This window comes from Mirounga leonina, unplaced genomic scaffold, assembly GCF_011800145.1.
Source record: "Mirounga leonina isolate KUSES-001 unplaced genomic scaffold, KU_Mleo_1.0 Mir_91, whole genome shotgun sequence".
Taxonomy (NCBI): domain Eukaryota; kingdom Metazoa; phylum Chordata; class Mammalia; order Carnivora; family Phocidae; genus Mirounga; species Mirounga leonina.
The window spans coordinates 35362516-35382350 of NW_023270839.1; the positions used below are offsets into that span (position 1 = coordinate 35362516).

The following is a 19835-nucleotide window of genomic DNA, read 5'->3' on the forward strand; positions in this document are numbered from 1 at the left end:
CTATTATCTATAATAGGAGCTAAGTACACAACTCTGTCAGGTGCCAATAATATAATTCCTTAGTAAGAAAAAAGAAATATTACTCCATTAAACTAGAGTGTTTCTTTAGATCTTGAAGGCCTGGCAAATTATTTTTCAGCTCAGGAGATACGGTATAAAGCCAAGTAGCAAACATAAAGTCAATGCTAAGTTTTCATATATCCATATTTATAAACAAATTCACCCTATAGATGTCAAATATCCATACTAAGGAAGTAATTTTATCCTAATTAAATACACTCTAGAATAATTTATATAATGATATTATGTATTTAAAGAGAAAAGCATGTCCCAAATCCAGCACTCTGATACAGCTGCTAGTTGGGAACAGGTAGATATATATTTATGTATATATATATACAAATATAGAGTTATACTCAGTGAAATTAACAAGACCCAAAGGTGGTATTGTCTAGGAATAAAAGGGACTTTTTTTTGTTCACAAAAGTAACTTATCTAGCACCACACATCAGAAAAACACAAAAATAGCACACTCTAGTTCTAAACAGCTATGTCTAAAATAGATTATATAGTAAAACCAGTATTATACAGCATATTGTGGATTTGATAAACAGATAAATATTTGCACTGAGTAGGCTGTTTATAATATAACATTTTCTTATCTATACAGAATGAAAGCCCAAAAGTTAACTGTATAGAGATGTGCAGAACAACATTAAATATTATGACTTAAAAGCAGGGACAAAGGTAAATTTGAAAGAAGAGTAAGAGAGAAAATGTGTACAGGCCATTACAAGTTCTTAAGTTAATAGTAAATAAGGAATCAATTGCTCAAGTTGAAGAAAGCAGTAAACAAGAGATTGCATTTACATGCAGATGTCTAAGATTTGTATTTTTTTAAGTCTATGCACAAAAGTCATTTGTTTTATTGCTTGACATTCAGTTATGGCTAGATTATTTAACCTATTTTTTTTTTTTTGTACTTTGGAAACAAGAATATTGTTAAAGGTGCCATAAAAATGGACAACATTGAAAACGGTTTGCAAATAAACCACCTAACACTGCAGTTCTTTATACATATTAAAAGCCTTGTCTGGGGTTTGTCATATGTTAAATATATTTAAACTGGGAAAATATGTTGTAGCTTGAAGCCTCCCATTGGCCCAAACATCCAATACAAAAACACATCTCCACAAAAGGAGCAGGAAGACAATACAGGTACATTTAAAGAAGCAGCCAGCTAATGTCCTAATGTTTAAAAATTTACCACTGTTTTATATGAGATTTCAAACCACTGTGGATAAGAGAATTTTGGATTCAGGAAGATGTGTACAGTACATACGGGTTTTTGTGTGTGTGAAATCATATTCACTATATTGCTCGAGAATTATCTGCATTTACATAATGCAATCTGTTCAATAATAACCAAGTTCCTAGAAATAATTTTCATCCACATTAAAGTAATAATGAGTGAGAAAGGAAACACACGGGACACTGGAGAGAATTTATTTGCTCTTAGAGAACAACATAATGGTGTGTGCAGTGTGTCAAAGCTAATAGCAAGCTTTCCTTAGTTCTCAGAAGGAAAAAAGTAAAGGAAAATGTGGCAGACACACTAAATGTAAACAGCAAACACGGATTCTATAGGCATCTATTTAAAATATTCATATTCACTTTCCTAACATGCTTTCCTCCATGTTATATTGCATTGCTGAAAAAAACATTGTTTATTTGTTTTGAATATTCTGTCATTCATTTATAAATAAGTAAATGACTGAATGAATGTATTTATTGCTCTAAGATCTGAGGGTCTGGTTAAACATGGAGATCCCTCTATCTATATTTCCTTGGTATAAAGCCAGGCTTCTGGATTACTTTAAAAATTATTCTGAGAGCCTGACAAAACTCATCTTCCTTACACAAACAAGCAACTAACCTAGAAGTGAAACCGATCGCTTTGTAAAGACATTGTCGTCAGCCTTCTCATATCTTAAGAATAAACAATAATAGGAAGGCCTCTTTAATAATACTAGTGTTTAGGGATAGAATGAAGACTTGTATCATAGACTATTAGCAATAGGTCAAGATTTACTGTTGCAATTATATTTCTGTTAATCTGATCCATAGTATAAAGTTGTTTCTATAGGGTTCTGTTGTAGCGTATCTTTATAAGACGTGGCAATCACGTGCTACAGTATGTGAAAATGTCAATAACCTGTTTGTGTGTGTGTATATGAATACATACGAATCTATGTATATATATATATGAATACATGTATATATATAGGTGGAGAGAGAAAGAGAGATTTCTGCATTTTCCATAGTCTTTATTATCAAAAACAACGAGGTCAAAGTTTCTTTTTCATCTAAACAACATGGAAAGTTTTCCCAAATTATACTCTGCTATGGTAGTAAGAATATATGTAACAGCTTCTTCTGAATGTGTATTCCAGGTATGGAAGAAAAGCCAACAATTATGCTGAGGTTCACTGACCTTATGAAAATACATGGAAACATGAGAACGAAGCTATATTGCAAAAATGTCAAATGTAACCCTAAAAGCCGGCTTGTGGCACTGTTACATAGGTGGGTTTTGTTTGTCTTTAAACATTAGCTCTTGTGTTAATTCAACAGACGAAAACTGTAAGTGTAGAAGTAAAAGCACTGTGTTCCATAAAGGGATTTTTTGGTTTGCTTCTAGAGAACACAATGAAGATAAGTTATTTGCTGGCATTTGAAAAAAATGTGTTCCAACTTTCACCTCTTTTACTGCACTGATAGGCAGGGATCTTATCTCATCACTGGTTTAAATAATTTTTTGCATACCATGTAGAATTGGAAAGTTTCTAATATATAATGCTATGAATATATTTAGCATGAATATTTTAATTATTAGAAGTAAATGGAGTAGGTAGGACTGCACTTGAAGTGATGCTCTCTTTTGGTATACTGCCTATTGATTTATCTCGTGAACGTATTGGCGTAACTTTATACTGCTTTGGAAGTTATTCAACATTTTTAACCACACGGGACTGAAGAACACATACGTTTTTGAACTCAACAAAATGAGACGATAGTGAAGAGTTTACACAGACACACACACACACACACACACACACACACACATAGGCAATTCTATACAGTTCACTTGTGCCTTGAGGGATAGTATTATTATCACTATTATTAATAATAAAAAACACAATTTGTCCCAGTAGTACTGGCCACCCTGTTTGAAGAGTTTTAGAAGATCCCTGAGCACATTGTTTCTGACTCTTAACCCCAACTCCAAAGTGATAGGGCTTCTATTGTTGATATCAAGATGGATTGTCATTCACAGTAAGTCAATCATAAGGTGCTTATTTACCCTTTTTTTTTCACCAATCAGCACAAAGAACTGTCAGAAAATAACTTTTTATTATTATTATTATCTTAAAATAATAGCACTGGAAGGACACATGATTTAAACAATCAATGTTTGAAAACAGTGGCTTTAGGATTATTATCTGGCTGCCCCTCAACAATAACAAGTGATTCAATCGACATTCCTTAGCCAAAAACAAAAGGCAAAAAACAAACAAACAAACAAAAAACCAAAAAAAACAAAAAACCAACCAAAAAACCAAAACTGTACAAATATGTATTTTTTTCCCTGAGGGATCAAGGTACACCCGCAAGTGCTTTATGTACATATTGCACTAGAGAGGAATGAAGAACATGTGCAAAAAAGCAACAATGAGAGAAGCTTACATCCTACTTAAACCTTTTCATTAAAGATTCTACTAGGTTGTTTTGCATTTTGGAATGTCGGAACACAAACAGCTATTCCTTAGTCTAAAACTAAAAACACATATTTCTACTATGGCACATTCAATGAAATAAAAAGTTTTCCAAAGACAGATAGACAAATTCCATCAAGAAAATAATACAAAGTTTGTTTGTTTGTATTTTTTTTTTTAGAAAATTACATTACTTTCTTTCTTTGTTTCACATTACAAAATCTTTTTTTTTCTTTACACAAATCACATTTTATTGCAGGAATATTTCAAGTGCCATCAAATATTTATAGAAGGGTTAAAAAAATAGAAGTCTCTCTAAAGTGGTCCAGACAAGGCTTTGTATAGAATAAATCTTTTTTTCCCCCATCTTCTAGTTTTGATTTAAGTATTTTGAATACATTTTCTTTTCCATTGACACTTAGTAGCCTAGAAGCGGTCCGACACACGCACATCATACACACGAAAACCACACACACACACACACACACACACGCTCCCTCCTCACCTGGCCCTCAGCCCACCCCCATATGCTCACAGAGATCTGGGTATCCACACTCTATAAAGAACAACCAAACTTAGAAGCAGTGTCTTAAGTTATATTTTCCTTAAGTTAGGAAGGGTGAATTAGGATGCTGAAGACTTTTTAAAAAATCCGTAGCTTTAACGCAAATTAGGATGCTGAACACTTAAAAAAAAATCCATAGCTTTAACACAATTTGCAAACTGTCCAAAAAAGCACTTTCATCTGCACTTTTGTTTTCATTGTGACCAAGGCCAGGTTCTTCAGAATATAAGCCACCATCTGACACCACTGTAACCAAAGGTATTCAGGCTTCGTACAAAAAGCCTTATGTACCCTCTATGAAAAAACTATATAAAAGGCATCATAGCAGCTGGGATAACAATGATGTGATTCCATCTTTAAAAGACTACTGGGTATTTAAGTTTAGGAAACTTTAATTATAAGAACTCTTAAACAACCGTTATTCTGTATCACCAAGTAGTCTGTGTCATCACACAGGTGTTTCTATAAGAAGAAAATAAAAACGCAAAGGTTTTCACATCCTTTTCTATAGGTCATTTTTTTAAACTGAATTTATGGTTTAACTTCAGATCCCAACTTTGATCCAAATAATGGTTGTTCCCTCTGTTCACTGAGCATGCCTCCCCTGCTCTGTCCCTACACTGGCAACATATTTTGCTCTTAAAGTCCTCACCTTGCTTTTCTTTCACAAAGACCTGGTAGCAGCATCATGTCAATGTATGTTGGTTTATTTTAAAAGCAATGTCACCATGTCGTGACGACTACTGAGATCAAGCATCTTTTTTTTTTTTTTTTTTTTGCATTTGGTACATGCAAAATCCTTTCTGGGAAAAGGAATTTCTTTTAAGCTCAACATTATGCTCTCTCTCACCCTTAGAGAAGTTCAATTAACTCTTATCACTTCACAAATGGACACTGGAATTCGGTTTAGTTGCTCTTTAATGCGCTAGCACCTGAGGCTGGTCATATTCAGAAAGCTTTGGTTAAAAAGAAGTTAATATACTCTAATAAAACCATCCCCAAATTTAGTGACTCAGAATGACAAAAAGCAAAAAACAAGAATCAAACCAAAATAAAAACACACCATTTCCCCCCTCCCCAGGAGAAACAATAGGAAAAAAAAAAATGGACAAATAAATAACTGAACTAAGCTTGTTACTCTTTTCAGAGTATAAATACTATTGATCTTTAAAGGAACTATGCTTATTTAAATTAAAAAATTTGATTTAACCCTTCTTGCCCAAATATAAATACTATATGCTGATAGTTAACCTCTCTATATAAACACTCACATAAAGTTTAATATACTTGTAAGAAATTTAAGTAAATATTACTCTCGTCTTCTATTTATGGTTAAAACCTTACTATATTTTTGAAAAAAAAATTAAGATGTTATTTAGGCTTCATACACACTTCTGTGTGAAAAATTCCTTCCTCTTTTCCAAATCCCCCAGGAAACAAGTCAGAGAATCAGCTAGAGTTAAAGCCAGAGTAAAGGGCTCTGGGAAGCCCATGCTGTGATCCACGTGACATCAGGAGCCACAATTCCTAGGGAAGATTCAGGAGGACCCTGGTGGTAGAGACACTTTCTCTGCCATAAAGGCTGCCTAGAAACTCCCACCTTTATGCTATGGGAAGATGTTCCCTTTTCTGTATAAACATGGTCTCTCAAGTCAGACCAGAAGTTTGAATCCCACCCCGACTGACTAAAATCATCTTCTAATGCCTACGTTTCCAAAGGGCACTTATTTTTAAAATATGCACACGTGCATATCAGACTGTTCATTCTCCCTTCCCCCACTGGGAATTATTAAAATAAACCCTCCAAAACATGAAATTAAACAAAAACATTCAATATTTCTCACCTGAACACAAAAGCCAAACAATCTTCTAAATATTTAATAAAATAAATTACAGTCCACAGTTTTCTAGTGAAGATAAATACAAGAGTAAATGTTTGTGGCTAGCATTAACTTCACTTTGAATGCTTAAAATATTTAATATTTAAATAAGAGAAACTGGTTCAGTGTTACATACCTCCCTCGCCCTTCTATCCGTTGTCTGTGAAATATGGAGCGCAATATTCTAGAGTTATAGCATCTAGAGGCAGCTAGTCTAGAGCTAGTTCACTCTGAGATGTACTCTTAGGGTTCCTAGATTATACCAAGAACATAACCGTTCACAAAGTAAATGCTTCATGTCCTCACACGGGCAGTGTGTGTTTGCTCCAGATATAATCTTTGGGTCCTTCTTATAATAAAAGCTGAATTCCAATAAATATTTGGGTTACTGATTTGTTCTCAAAGCATAAGAATTCCAAGTGGAGACTGAGTCCATATGAGTACTGAATTGTGTGAAATGAGCCTCCCCTCCCTCCCCTGCCTCCATGAGGTGGCATTTAAAAAAGCTTTTTTTAAAAAAATAATGTGCATGATGGTATAAGTCCATAGCACCAATCGATCATTCAACTTTGTATGAAGCATAAACACATCTATCCTTAAGCTTACCAAGAAGCAAAGTATAATTTAGGGAGAGTTCCATTTCTAATTCTGAATGAAGTGTAAAAAAAAAAAATAGTAATAATAATCCACATCGTGATTTCTAGATATGACCAGCCAGTCTTTTCAAAGTCATTTGTAAACAGCAGCATAAATACCTCCTGACGTTCCTTCCAAGCCTTCTCAGTTAAACTTGTGTTTCTGGTGCGCATGCGACACGACAGTGAACACGCTAGCATTTCATTTAAAGAAAAAGGTGCAAAATGAAAGTGCCTTATCAATTCAACAGGAAAAGCTACACCAGTAACTACATTTTATATTAATTAAAACAATATATAAACAATATCTCTTTTAGCTATATATAGTCTTCATGCCCATTTACCCTGTAATATATTATAATGCTATTGTTGCTAGTGCTATGGACCCTTTTCATACCATCCTGCTGACTGGCAATAATCGGTGGAAAAACATAAAGACTTCCTTCATGAAACAAAGAGCAAGTTGTGCAAAGTCAGGCCGCCACCTCCGCTTTGCACACCAGGTACCGATTATTGCAGGGCTCTCTGTTGGTACCAACAGATTGGTGACTCTGCAGAAAGTCTGTGGGCAGTGAGCTACAAAGAAAAGGAAATCCTCCGACTTTAGTACCCTCCTTCAGTTGTAAACAGAGGTCAATGATCAAGAAGTTGAGACAGAAAAAGGGTCCATATCTGTAGGCATAATGGAAATCATATGCATGAGAAAAACAAGTTCAACTTTTATTTGTTTTCATTGTTTCCCCTCCTTTGCCTGACCCCGATCACCAAAAGATGTGCAGTGTGTTGGCGCTCCAGGTCTGTGCAGGGCCATATAAAGTGTCTCGGTTAATTTTGTTGTGGTTGTTTTTCATGTTTTGTACTTCAGACATTCTAGAAGTGCTTAGGTGATACATTTACCCATCAATTTGCATTGCTGGCTCAAATTCTGAAGTGAACAACTCCTTGTATAATGGAGGAAAATGAAGTCGCACAATGTCTGGGTATATTGCTTTAAATGCCATTAGCTTTTCTGTATGTCGTCCACATAAGGCTCTTAATGTAGACACCTTGCATATTAACTGTAAGTGGAAGAAAGGACACGTTGTGAGCGGAGAACAGACATAAGCATCAAAAATCAGGGAATCTGGATGATCTTTACAACGTTGTTTACAAAGGTGAAACACACTCAAAGCTGCTTACGTGTTCTTCCCAGAAGGAAGATTGGTAAAAACAAATTTTAGGCATATCATGGAATACCAGGTATACATTAAATACAAATTTGAAGACAAATAATACAATAATCTGAAAAGATGTTCATGAGCAAACGTGGCAGAGGTGAGATAAGAACCCAAGCCTCTCACCTCCTTCTCCTATTCCACCATGCTTTCTGCTCTCCCATCCCCAACCCTGCCCTCCACCGCTGTGGAGGAAGAAGACATCTGGTGACAGAGAAGAGGACAAGGAAGCAGTCATGGGCAGGTGAGGTCACTGCAACTGCAGATAAGCGCGTCCCCTACATATTTTATGCAGAACCACGACTAGCCAACTCCAATGACAACGAGTTTCTTCTTGGAAAGACCTTGGCCTGGACAAACCAATTCTGGGTCTGAGTAAAAGGCTCAGAAGAAAGAATAGTCAGAAGGCCTGGATGGAAGTCTCAGCATTGACCACTTGCCAGTTGAAGACAGTAACAGCCTGAAACAATGCTTTTTAAACTCCAAAACACTGTACAAACGATGTATTACTTCAGCCAAAATAATCCTAAGAAACATGTTTGACGGATCTCGTCCAGGCGCTAGGTGCTCTCCAAAATGAAAGAACCTAATTGTATCCTTGCATTGGGGCAAGAAGATGAAGAAGAAGGTAAGGGTCTGGAGAGTTCTTTTGTTTTCCATTCCTGCCTCAATCTCTCATTGAACAGGTGCAAAATAAAAACAAAGCAGCAATTAACCCCCAACTTCTCCTCTCTGACCTAATCTAGCTATCAGAAGAAAAGAAAAGAAAGCAGGAAGAGAAACCCAAACCTCTCAAATCCATCTTCTTGAACAACAAAACACATTAAATAGTCTAAGAAAGAATAAGGCTGATTTTTCAAAGACCAAATACATACTACTAGTGCTAGCACTGAAGAAAATTAGCATATTTTAAATTGACATCCTAATTAGATTTTTATTGCAAAAGGTAATAATTAGCAAAAATGAAGCCCTATGCTTTGAATACGGGGCAGTAATGGGAAATTGATGACGAAAATACAAAAGTCACTTTCTGTTGATTACTAATGAATGTAATGGAAATAGAACTAATATTAGAATATGTGATTATCCTGCTTGTTTTAGTCCTTTATAACTTCCTCCTTCTAAATTTGAAGATTCTTTCTCTAATTTATATCAATGCAGAACATTAACTCTGCTTTATGCACAACTTAGATGGAATAGGAGGAGGATTTCCAGAATGTATTAATGCTTAAAAAAAAATTTCTACCATTGCCCTATTATTGCAGGACACTTCACAACCAATAATAGTAAGTAGAACTTAACCTGAATTTTGGCCCAACCAAGTTTTTTGAAATGGAGATACTTCTTTTTTTTCAGTAGCCTATTGCTTATGGATACCTCTGGGGGCCGGTAAGATGACCTCTAAGGGTGGCTGGCAGCAAGACCTGTGGCAAGGGCTAGTTCAGGCCATGCGAACTGGACACCTTTCCCTCTTACCTTTGTTAGTATTCCATCTTCTCGGTGATTCTTCTGCAGGACATGTTGAAGAGCTAGCTGAATTTTCTGTTGCAGTTTTTCAATTTTTACCTTTTCCTGCAGCCACGAGCGATCTAAACATGAAAAATGATACTTCTTAGGATTTCTCCTACGTGGTATCGGGACACCCCAATTCCTCCAGACTCTTAGACACAGATTATTATGCCGCAGTGCAGAATTCGGGAACAAGAGGCCAGTTTTACTCCTTGTTCAAGATTTGCTCCTAAAGCAGTGGAAAACTGATCTACGATGGAGTGGTAAAGCTTTCCATTTTTACTGATACTTAAAGAAGGGGAGAGTCCTCTCCTTCCAAGAGGATAGACATTTAAATCTAAAGCCATACACAAGGGCAAATGAAACCACCATGGACGCTCAAATCTTTCTAATAAGTATATTTCTGGATGAAATACTCATAGCAATCCTGCTAGCCTTTCTGGCAAATATGAAAATTGCCTTATAATCCAAGGCAACTAAAATTGTCAATAGCATTCCAAATGACTTAAGGATTGTGAATTTGGTCTTTATGTGTAAGAATGCCAAACAGAAGACAGTAAATTTGCAAAACAGATTATCCCCAGGGGGCAGTACCTGTTGAAAACATAGATTAAATTCAGATAAACTTGTGGATGACATCCAAATGAATCTTAAGAAAAAGTAGGATGTCTTAAAAACCAAGTTCTCTTGGAGATTTGTGTTCAGAAGGGCAACCCTATTCTCCCAGAGCATTTCTCATGATATCAAGAGGTTAATTGTGGACTGGGTTTTACTCAACTTTCATTTTTTAAGATTGTATCAGAATGGCATGAGATTTTCTTAAACAGGTACACGTATGTGTTGGGGATTGAGGGAGGCTTGCTGTTTGATAAAACTTAAAATTAGATTCAATAAGGGTGGCACTCTCTCTTGGTAGGCACCTGAATATTCCATAGCCATTACAACTTATGTACCTTGTAGGAATTCTTTACCTGGACGATTTTTAAAGCATTTCATTGTTATTTGGTTATCTTACCTGCTGACATTAGTACAAATGCAGAAAATAATGCAATTTCATCTTCAGTCAGGTGCATAGAACATAAACTCTTTCCAAATTCAAATACAAAGCTAATAAAGTCTTCACAACCTGCCAAAGTTAAAGACAGTTTAAGATTTTGGTTATTATCCTTGGAGAAAAATACGGAATAAGGTGAAGAGGGATCTAGTAGTTGAAGATCCAAGGAGATAGGAATAACATTTCTACAGTTTAACAGTTTGAAATCTTAAAAGAAAAATCTGTTTAGCCATCCTCACTATTCAAAATAATGAGAGTGAACTTTTGTTGCAAGGTTAGCATGCTATTAGGTACCACTCTAAGAGCTTCCTTTGGGTACCTTATTGCTTCATAACAACTCTATGAGGGAGGGATTATTAATTAATTATTCCCATTTTAGAGGTGAGTAAACAGATTTGGAGAGAAAAATTACTTAAGTTCAGACAGGTAGGAAGAAACACCCTGAAATTCAAAGCAAGGCTGCCTGACTTCAGGACCCACAATCTTAAACAACAGAGTCAAACATCTACAATCTAACTGAGATGTTACATTCACTGATCTTTTTGTTTTCTACTCTATCTGATCTAAGCCACCCTTAAAAATGATAACCAATGACACAGTATGGTGGTAAAATCATTATAGCTATTACAGAACTGAAAACATAGAATGTGAAAGCCCCATAAAATAATAATCCATCCTCAAAAGATTGGTTAAGTTTGGGGGTGCCTGTGTGGCTCAGTTGGTTAAGTGTCTGCCCCTAGCTCAGGTCATGATCTCAGGGTTGTGGGATCGAGCCCTGAAGTTGGGCTCCCTGCTCAGCAGGGAATCTTTTCCTCCCTCTTCCTCTGCTCCTCCCCACTGCATGCACCCTCTCTCTCTCTCTCAAATAAATAAATAAAATCCTAAAAAAAAAAAAATCAGTTAAGTTTGATGTCTACTCTTTCAGATTTGCATATTATGTGTATGCATCTAAATGGCAATGAGCTTTCCTAAAGCATACAGACCTTCTGTCATTTAACTGTTTTCAAAATCACTTAACTCTATCTTGGATACTGTTTCATTCTTCTTAGTGATTATATCCCACTTTATTTAAATTATAGAAATCCAAAATAATTTTTATAGTATATGTCAGTTTCACTTAGCTATATTTTATTTCTTTGATATCTACATTTCATTCTTATTAATGGTTGTTATTTGAGAAGTACTCTTTGCTTGATTTTATGTATCAAATCACATTCTCTAGTTTATCTGAATAATTTATCCTATGAAAATCTGGTTCTTAAAATCTGCAAGGGAACTGGAAGGTTAGACAATATAAATTTCTTCGATTACAAACTAGATAAAACAAAACACTAAACCTTCCAATGTACTATAAACAAAAACTGTTTGAGCTGTGTGAATTTTCTTCAGCAACTATAAAGTAACATAAGCATAAAATCCTTTAATTTTTGTTTCCAAATAACAGATTCCGTTCTGTTCAGGTAGCTCTTTGGTGGGGCTCCCGTATTTTCCTATGGCCCTGATTTAAAGACAGAGCACCCAGATTTCCTTACCCAAGGATTTGAAGACATCGGGGCTAGCATATTTCCCATCAAAGTACACGGTGTTGTTCTGAGAGTCGAAGGCACGGCACATTCTGATAAACACCACCTCTAGAGAACCTAAGCGAAGACAGAAATGGTGTGGATTTTCTTATCATGGTGAATATATATCTATTGTGAAGGCATTAATGTAGGGACCCCTTTCTGATTCAGCACAGTGGGGGCTGTCTACTCTCAGTCACATCAACTCTCTATATTTAAAGGGGCACAGTTCACTAGCGTAATTTAGGATTTATGCTGAAGCTAACTAAGGCCTGTATTCCTGAAGAGAGACAGGGTTAAAATTACTTCTCTGGCATTCTTCTGTCTTGCAATAGAGTCTCAGAGTTGCCAGGAAAACGTATCAATTCATATTTATTAAAACAAACCAAGAAACCAGGGGTGTCCCTTTGAGTTCCACAAATAACGTTCCTAACAACTTACTGTTACCTCCCGAGGGTCTGGAGTGATAGAAACAAAACACAGGCGATGGTAAGATGGGGGAATGTGGGTGTCCTTCAAATTAATCATTTCACTCAGAGGAGAAGCAAAATGGAGGGAATGTTGCCTGCAGATTGCTCAAAAACCTTTAAAAAGGACTCAGTTTCTGCTAAAAGAAACCTGAGCTATTAACACTGGGGGAAAACTGTTCCCGACACCTTCCTTACCAAGCATTTCTTTAATAGGCGGGCGAAAGCTGGTGAGGAAAAGATCTCAAAATTCACTTGCAAAGCACATACCTGCTTTGAGAAGCACAATTTGATCATTTTGACACAGTTCCATAAATCCGTCAATGCGTTTGGCAAACTCCACCACGTACTGTATCGCTTCTGTGATTTTGATGGCACATAACTGCCACATCACCTCCCTCTGCTGCGGAGGAGCAAACGCACGTCAACATACGCGGTCACCCACATCCCCAGTCCAGGTGTTTCAACTGTCCCTGCTTTGTCAAAGCCTTCTTTGGAAATGGATTCAAAAAAGCTAGAGGGTTAAAAATAAACGTTTGGGTTATAATGATTGCTTCCAAGTCCCTTTCTCATCTCCTCTGATTCCTCCGTTACCATTTTGGTGGCAAAGGGACGGGGGAAGATGTCATGAGCAGGTGAAAACATGAGTCAGAAAACCAACACATGCCACCGCTTTACCCGTGGGCCTCGGAGAGGAGCAAAGTAGGATCTTCTTTTGAGCCATTATTTTACCTTGGGGAATTTAACACCACTTTCCTGGGGATAAGGAAGAGAAGGGGCATCAATTACATTTATTGTGCACCTGCTTCAAGCTAGATGCTGTATGACATCCTTGTCTTTTTTCATTTTCCTATTTTCCATAAATGGACACAAATTCTCTTAAGAGGTTTCAGAGCTAGGAGGTGTTGGAGCTGGGATGCAAATCCCAGCATTTCTGACTCTGAACCCCATCTCACATGCCTGGCTGTTTCTTACTGCTTTCTGGTTTCCCTTTCTAACAACACTGGCTGGCTGCTGGTGTTACCTGTTATCTCAAAGGCAAATAAAGTGATGTGCTGCTCTTCCCCAACCTGTCTTGTTTAATTGCTTTTATATACCCACTCTTTAATTTAGTTATAGGGGGACACGGATCTGTTACATTGCTCACTTGTTCCCCCAAGCTTACTTTAAGACTGTTTCCACCAATATGATGGGGTGAAGGAATGAATTAGGAGCCAGGAGTCATGGTCTGGTCCTGATATTTTCACTCTCCTGCCAGACGCCAAGGGATGCTAATCTCCTCATATGTAAAATGAAGGGGAGGATTAGTCTGCATAATCTCTGTCACCCTTCCTAGGCCTACATCTTTATAATTATTGGGGAAAACCACAGCATTTCCCTTTACCAAGGCAGAACGGGTAATTGTAACTTCCCCTTCTCCAGCCCTGCCCTCCCATTCTGGCGGCTTGTTGATCAGCGTGTAAAGAAAAAGGCAAGTAGCAGCACCCTTTGTCAGCCTCGCATTGCTGGGTTCAGACTGGAGTTATGATAATAGCTTCCAAACCTTTTTCTGTACACACTCTCTGAACCTCTGGAAACAGGAGGCTGAGATTATTTTACATTCAACTTCCAGACCTTGAAATCCGCCAGCGTGAAATCAGGACAACTCTCAATTCATTCAGGCTTTTGGACACTGCTTCCTCCAGCCCCCATTGCCAAGTGATAGGAGATACATGTATATAGTCACAGGCACAAGAGAATACGTTTGTTACTGTATTGCTGGAATTTCACACACTTGCAGCTCAGTAAGACAAAGCCCCAAGTATATGATCATCTCTAGAAGAAAGATTTTAAACAGAAATCTGATATCTGATGAAAGACATTCATTCTCTAGTCTGTTTGTATTCTTCGACAGATGTCCTGCATAAACGCCCTTCCCACTGTTGCCTCAATCCTGGGTAAAAACCTTCAGAGTATGTACCTTGTTTTGGTAGCTCTCGATCTCCTCCTGCAGAAAGGTCTGCCACGTTATCTGCTGGAGTTCTTCTCTCAAGTATTGGCAAGTTTCCAGGTGTGATTTAGATATATTCTGTGCAAGGTGTTCTAAGGAGAAAACAGGAGGTCATAAACATGAAAAGCCAAGCTCTTCTCTGGAGAATCAGGGTTTTCCCTGCTTAATCTCTGGTTTAAAAAGTAAGAAGTACAAAGAAACATGCTGAACCAGTTTTAATTATCTTTACATTTTTAAATAAGCAATTTGGAACTATTCTGTATTTTGGCACATGAAGATGAAGGACAGGCAAAGCCAATACTTAGAATTAAGTCTTGGTGACTTCAAAGACCCTCCTGACCTTGACCTTCTTCTGTGGCTTTACACCAATGTGTGGGAATGAACAATTATTAGCCTGGGCAGGTGTGGGAAATGACCAACGCAGCCTCTTGTTGGCATTTTGATGAAGACACATCTGCTGCGTACATTGACTTGGGGAGGATTACTCTTGAAAACTTAGGAAATGGTATGCTTTTGTGAAAACAACTACTTATTCATTTTTCCAGCAAATAGCACAAGAAGCATTACTGGGGGCCTACTATGTCACTATATATAGGGTGGTGGTTAAGAGATGGACTCTGGCACCATACGGCCTGTGTTTGAAACTCAGCTCTTGTACCTACTAGCTGTATCATCTTGGGTAAGTTACTCAACCTCTCTGTGCTTTGGTTTCCTCATTTGCAACATGAGGAAAACAGTATCTACTTCATAGGGCTTGTGAGAATTAAATGAGTTGAGCACTTAGAACAGGGAGGGTTACCTAGTATGCACTACATAAACATTTGTTCTTATTATACTGGAGTGTAGGTGGCTTGAGGATATTAAAACAAATAGATGCCAAAGAAGTTTCTCTAGGAACTTATAATCTGGTGAACATGTATGGACATGTTGAAAGGACAATTCAAGACATTAGGCAATAATGCATCAAGTTGAATTGTATCAGAAGAAAAAGAGAGAGAGAGAGAGAGAGAGAACGGGTCCTGTTATGGAAGGGAGAGATAGGGGAATTAGAGGATGCTTTTTGGCAGGAGAGGAACATTTGAAGCGGACCCTGAAGGAAGGGGAGGATTTGGCAGGCAGAGCCCAGCAGTGTGAAGAGGTGAGCCAGTTCCACATTCCAGGGATGACAGACGAAGGAGCAAATAATGGCATTTACAGGGGACAGGCAGATGTGATGAAGTGATAGTATCAAGACAGAAACATGAGTAGGTCAGAGTCCACATTCTGGAGAGTCTCGAATATTAGGATTAAGGGTTGGGACCTGCTTAACGAAAGGAGTCAGCGGAATTCTCCAGGGGAGCGGACACGCGGAAGGCTGTATCCAGGGAAACAGAACAAGCAGCCTCGTGATTGGTGAGTTGGAGCAGAGGCCGGTGCTGGAAGCACCAATGAAAGGCTGCTGCAATCCACATGGGCGGGACTAAGCGCTTGGGTAGGTTGGTGATAAACGTTACGGCAGGGAAGGACGATGGAAGTATTTTAAGGGAACTGACAAGATTCCATAAATATGAAACCATACCCCAAAGGGATCTCCTTCCAGGGTCTTGATGATATACCAGGAAAGCCTTTTCAAAGAATGGTAGTAAGAGGGTCTGTCTGGAAATTTGTCACTGCTTTCAGCAAACAGAATCAGACTTGTTTGTGTGAACACAGAGTGGGTTCACCTAAATGAAGCTTAAACAAGAGTCTCCCTAGAGACACTGAAACACAATAAATCTTAACAGCCCTATTTGGCAGCACACAGACATGAACATAACATAAATAAATACCAGGAAAATAAAGCATAAACAGGAGGGGAAAAAATAAAGGAAAGAAACAGAGAGACAAGGACCATAAGAGGGAGAAGCCAGTAATTTATGTGTCTTAGAATCAGTGATGCTTGTGAAGGGAAGAGGGGAGTAAAGCCAAAAACAATGAGTCAGAAACAAGAAAAAAAAATTTGTATATAGTAAACTAATTTTTGCAGATATGAAAAAAATGAAGATGAAGTATTTTCAGGGAAGCTGGGGGAATCCTGTGAAGTGATGAATGGGAAGAGGCTCATAGTATTCCCTTCCAGATCATGTTTCTCTTCCTGTTAATATGGGTCAGCATCCTGCTTTACCTCACCCTAAAAATTGTTCCCACCCATCCCTACCTATTTGAGCCCAGCACTCGGAAGTCAGACAAGGAACGGCGTAATGTACATGTCCAACCAGTAGAGGGCAGTGGCTGCATTCTCACCAACTGCCTTTACAATTCACAGTTGATTCGGCAAGTGTTAAGATTTCAGACACTTTACTATTTTTAAATCTCCATTTCAGCAAAGGACAATACGGTCAGACTGAGTAAAAGTTAAGTTAGTGTGGTCTCTTAGAGAAACACTCTGGAATAGTGAAATACCGTGCAACTAGGAGTTAGGAGACCTGGTTTCTGGTTTGCACTCAGCAGATAAACTCACTTTGTGATGGACAAATCAGTTCACCTTCTCAACCATGATTGTTTCTTCAACATGGCTAGGGTCTAGGTACTTCAGATGGAAAATCCTGACTTCTGAGTTAGTCACAGATTTTCACAGTGGAAAGGACCTTTGGGCATCTCCTGGTCTGACCTCTCCTCAGTTTACAGATAATAACACCATTAATAATGATGATAATATTTAATAGCATTTACTATGTGCTAGCCCCATATAACTTATATATACACATATATTCTGAATATGTATATTTTCTTCATCTTCATAACAATCGTAGGAGGAAAGCGCTGGTATTATCTCCCTTTTACAGATGAGAAACCAAGTGAGGTTAAGTGACTTTTCCAAGGTATCATAGCAGACAAGTGGCAAGTGATTCAAACATACATAATTTGGGGCCAGTCTGTGCTTAATCATTATATTCTATAAGTAGGGAAACTGAAGCTTGCAAGGTACATGACTTAAAATGGGTTGTACAACCTATAGCAAACCTAGGACCGCAAAACATATAAGCTGACTTCTTGACTAGTGTTTTGTCCAATAATCAGGTGACTCTTCTGCACAAAGCTTTAGTTTTCAATTATAGTGACACACGCAGTTAGTGGTTTTTTTTTTTTGTTTGTTTTTTTAAGTGAACCTAGGTTGTTTATCTGGAATGTATAATTCAGGTACTAATTGTACCTCAAGGGCAAAATCTCCTAGCCAGGAATGCAGATGTATTTCCACTAAAAGTAATAGATTGTAGACACTATTATTGAAAGAGAAAATTGAGGTTAGGATATGTCAATTTACAATTTATTTTCCAACTATATAACTGGTTTCATTGGCTTAAAATCTGATGACAAAATTTTGCCTAAAATGAAAGTCAAGGGTGTTAGTTAAAAAGATAGTAAGACTGGAATCACTATATTGTACACCTGAAACTAATAAAACTCTGTATGTTAACTATACTAGAATTGGAAAAAAAAAAAAAAAAGACAGCAGGATTTGAGGCCCCAAAGGAAATATCAGGGAACCCCAGATAGCTTTGAAGAGGGAAGAGCAATGTCTTTGGCCACTTCTATGTTGCTCAGCTCCTCCAAATATTTTGTACAGGTAAATGGGAAAGAAAATTAGAACACAATTATATTCTTTTCAGACAAATTCTTGTTTAGTTTTGGGTTTGGGACTAATCCTAGTGATGAGTTAATTTTACTGATCCTGGAAAATGCCATAGGACACGTGAAAAGCCCCCAATTTAGGAGAGCATGGAGAACATTTGAGGGTGCAGGGCTCCCAGACTGTAGTGGGAGGTAACAGTTGTGGAAGACACTGACCAGGGGGCCCAGGGGGCACTGCTTTTGCCATTTCAGGCCCCACTCAGGTATTAGTGCACATTTAGCCGAAGGACCATATTTAAGGGCAACACTTTGGCTAAGCCCCATGGATTTATTTTAGGGCTGACCATTTGACAAGCAAACAGGACAGGTTTGCTAGTATTTATAAGGTGGAAGCAAACTGAAAGTGAGCCAGGTCATTTTTCATGATATCATGTCAGCTTTCAATCAAATCCTTATTCATTTCTGAAAATTTTACTTTCATTACAGTTCTGCTTAAGTCGCAGCCAACCAAGATTTCACGACAAAAACGGAAGGTTTTTGTTCTAGTTCAAGAAAAAAATATCAAACCTACCTCTGCTCAGCTTGGCTTCTAGTTCAGAGGTTCCTCTGTTAATCAAAAGAGCTGCAATCCACCTTTAATGCTGTTCAGTGGTTAAAGACCACGCTTAAAATGTCCCTGCTCTTGAGGATTTAAATTTAGACCCATAAAAAGGTGCTTGTGTAAAAACCGTAAAGAACATTCAATTTGTTCTATTTGGAGAAAGATTTTACTGGAAATATAAATTTCACTTAAAAATGTTTTATGGGGTACAGAGGTGGAGAAACCATCTAAAGAACACAACCGTTATTTCTGTGAACTAAGGATGTCTGTGCTCAAGTCAGAACCTGCTGGTTCTTTTCCATCTGAAGTCTTCATTCTCTCCTCGTGTTAAGTTAGTCACCTCCACAGCGACTAATTGAAATATCCCAAAGGACTATAACCTTGTGTGAGGAGTCACGGGGAGGAGCACATCAAATTCTAAAACTGCAAACTTTCTTATCCAAGTTTCGCTAATAATAGTGTTGTACCTAAAAATCGATTAAATGTTACAACAGGGGTTGTTAACACCACTTCCTCGAAATGGCAAGTCTTCCAGCGTCTGTGTTTTCAACATTTCTAGGTCAAACCTCCCAAAAAGCAACAATGTCACACAGGATTAAGGAGATGACAAGTTTGTTTGTTTTTGCATGGTGAGTTTTCTATGAAATATATCAGTTTTGTCCCCAATATCCATCACCAAACCATTTTGGCAAATAAAGAAGCCAATTTCCCTTTAACATTCATAGAATACCTCAAGGCTGCAAAACCTAGATGCCTACAGGAGCTGGGCAGCGATATAAAATGGGAAAACATGTCAAGGTGTTAGGACCTTACTAGTACCAACTGGTTGTTGCCATTCACCAATGCTGGTCCAGTATAACTAGGTCATTTTCTCCCCTCCCACAAGAAGCTGAAAAATCTGAACTTTGAGGCAGGATTGTCTAGGTTTAAAACTTTAGCAACCAGTTCAAAAATTTTTAAAACTCTGCACAGGTCAAAAAAAAAATGTGTA

The 19835-nt window shown here is 37.6% G+C and overlaps 1 protein-coding gene across 1 annotated transcript in view; it reads right to left on the reverse strand.

The window, feature by feature from the left end:
- The window catches only part of RORA (RAR related orphan receptor A), a 101341-nt gene continuing 81506 nt past the window's right edge, over nt 1-19835 (reverse strand). Inside the window, exons 5-10 of the mRNA XM_034994063.1 lie at nt 14623-14744; nt 12933-13065; nt 12166-12273; nt 10595-10705; nt 9547-9659; nt 1-7914 (exon numbers count right to left, since the gene is read on the reverse strand). Coding sequence (XP_034849954.1) covers nt 7750-7914; nt 9547-9659; nt 10595-10705; nt 12166-12273; nt 12933-13065; nt 14623-14744 — 752 coding nt within the window. The 3' untranslated portion in view covers nt 1-7749. The remainder of the gene's footprint in view (nt 7915-9546; nt 9660-10594; nt 10706-12165; nt 12274-12932; nt 13066-14622; nt 14745-19835) is intronic.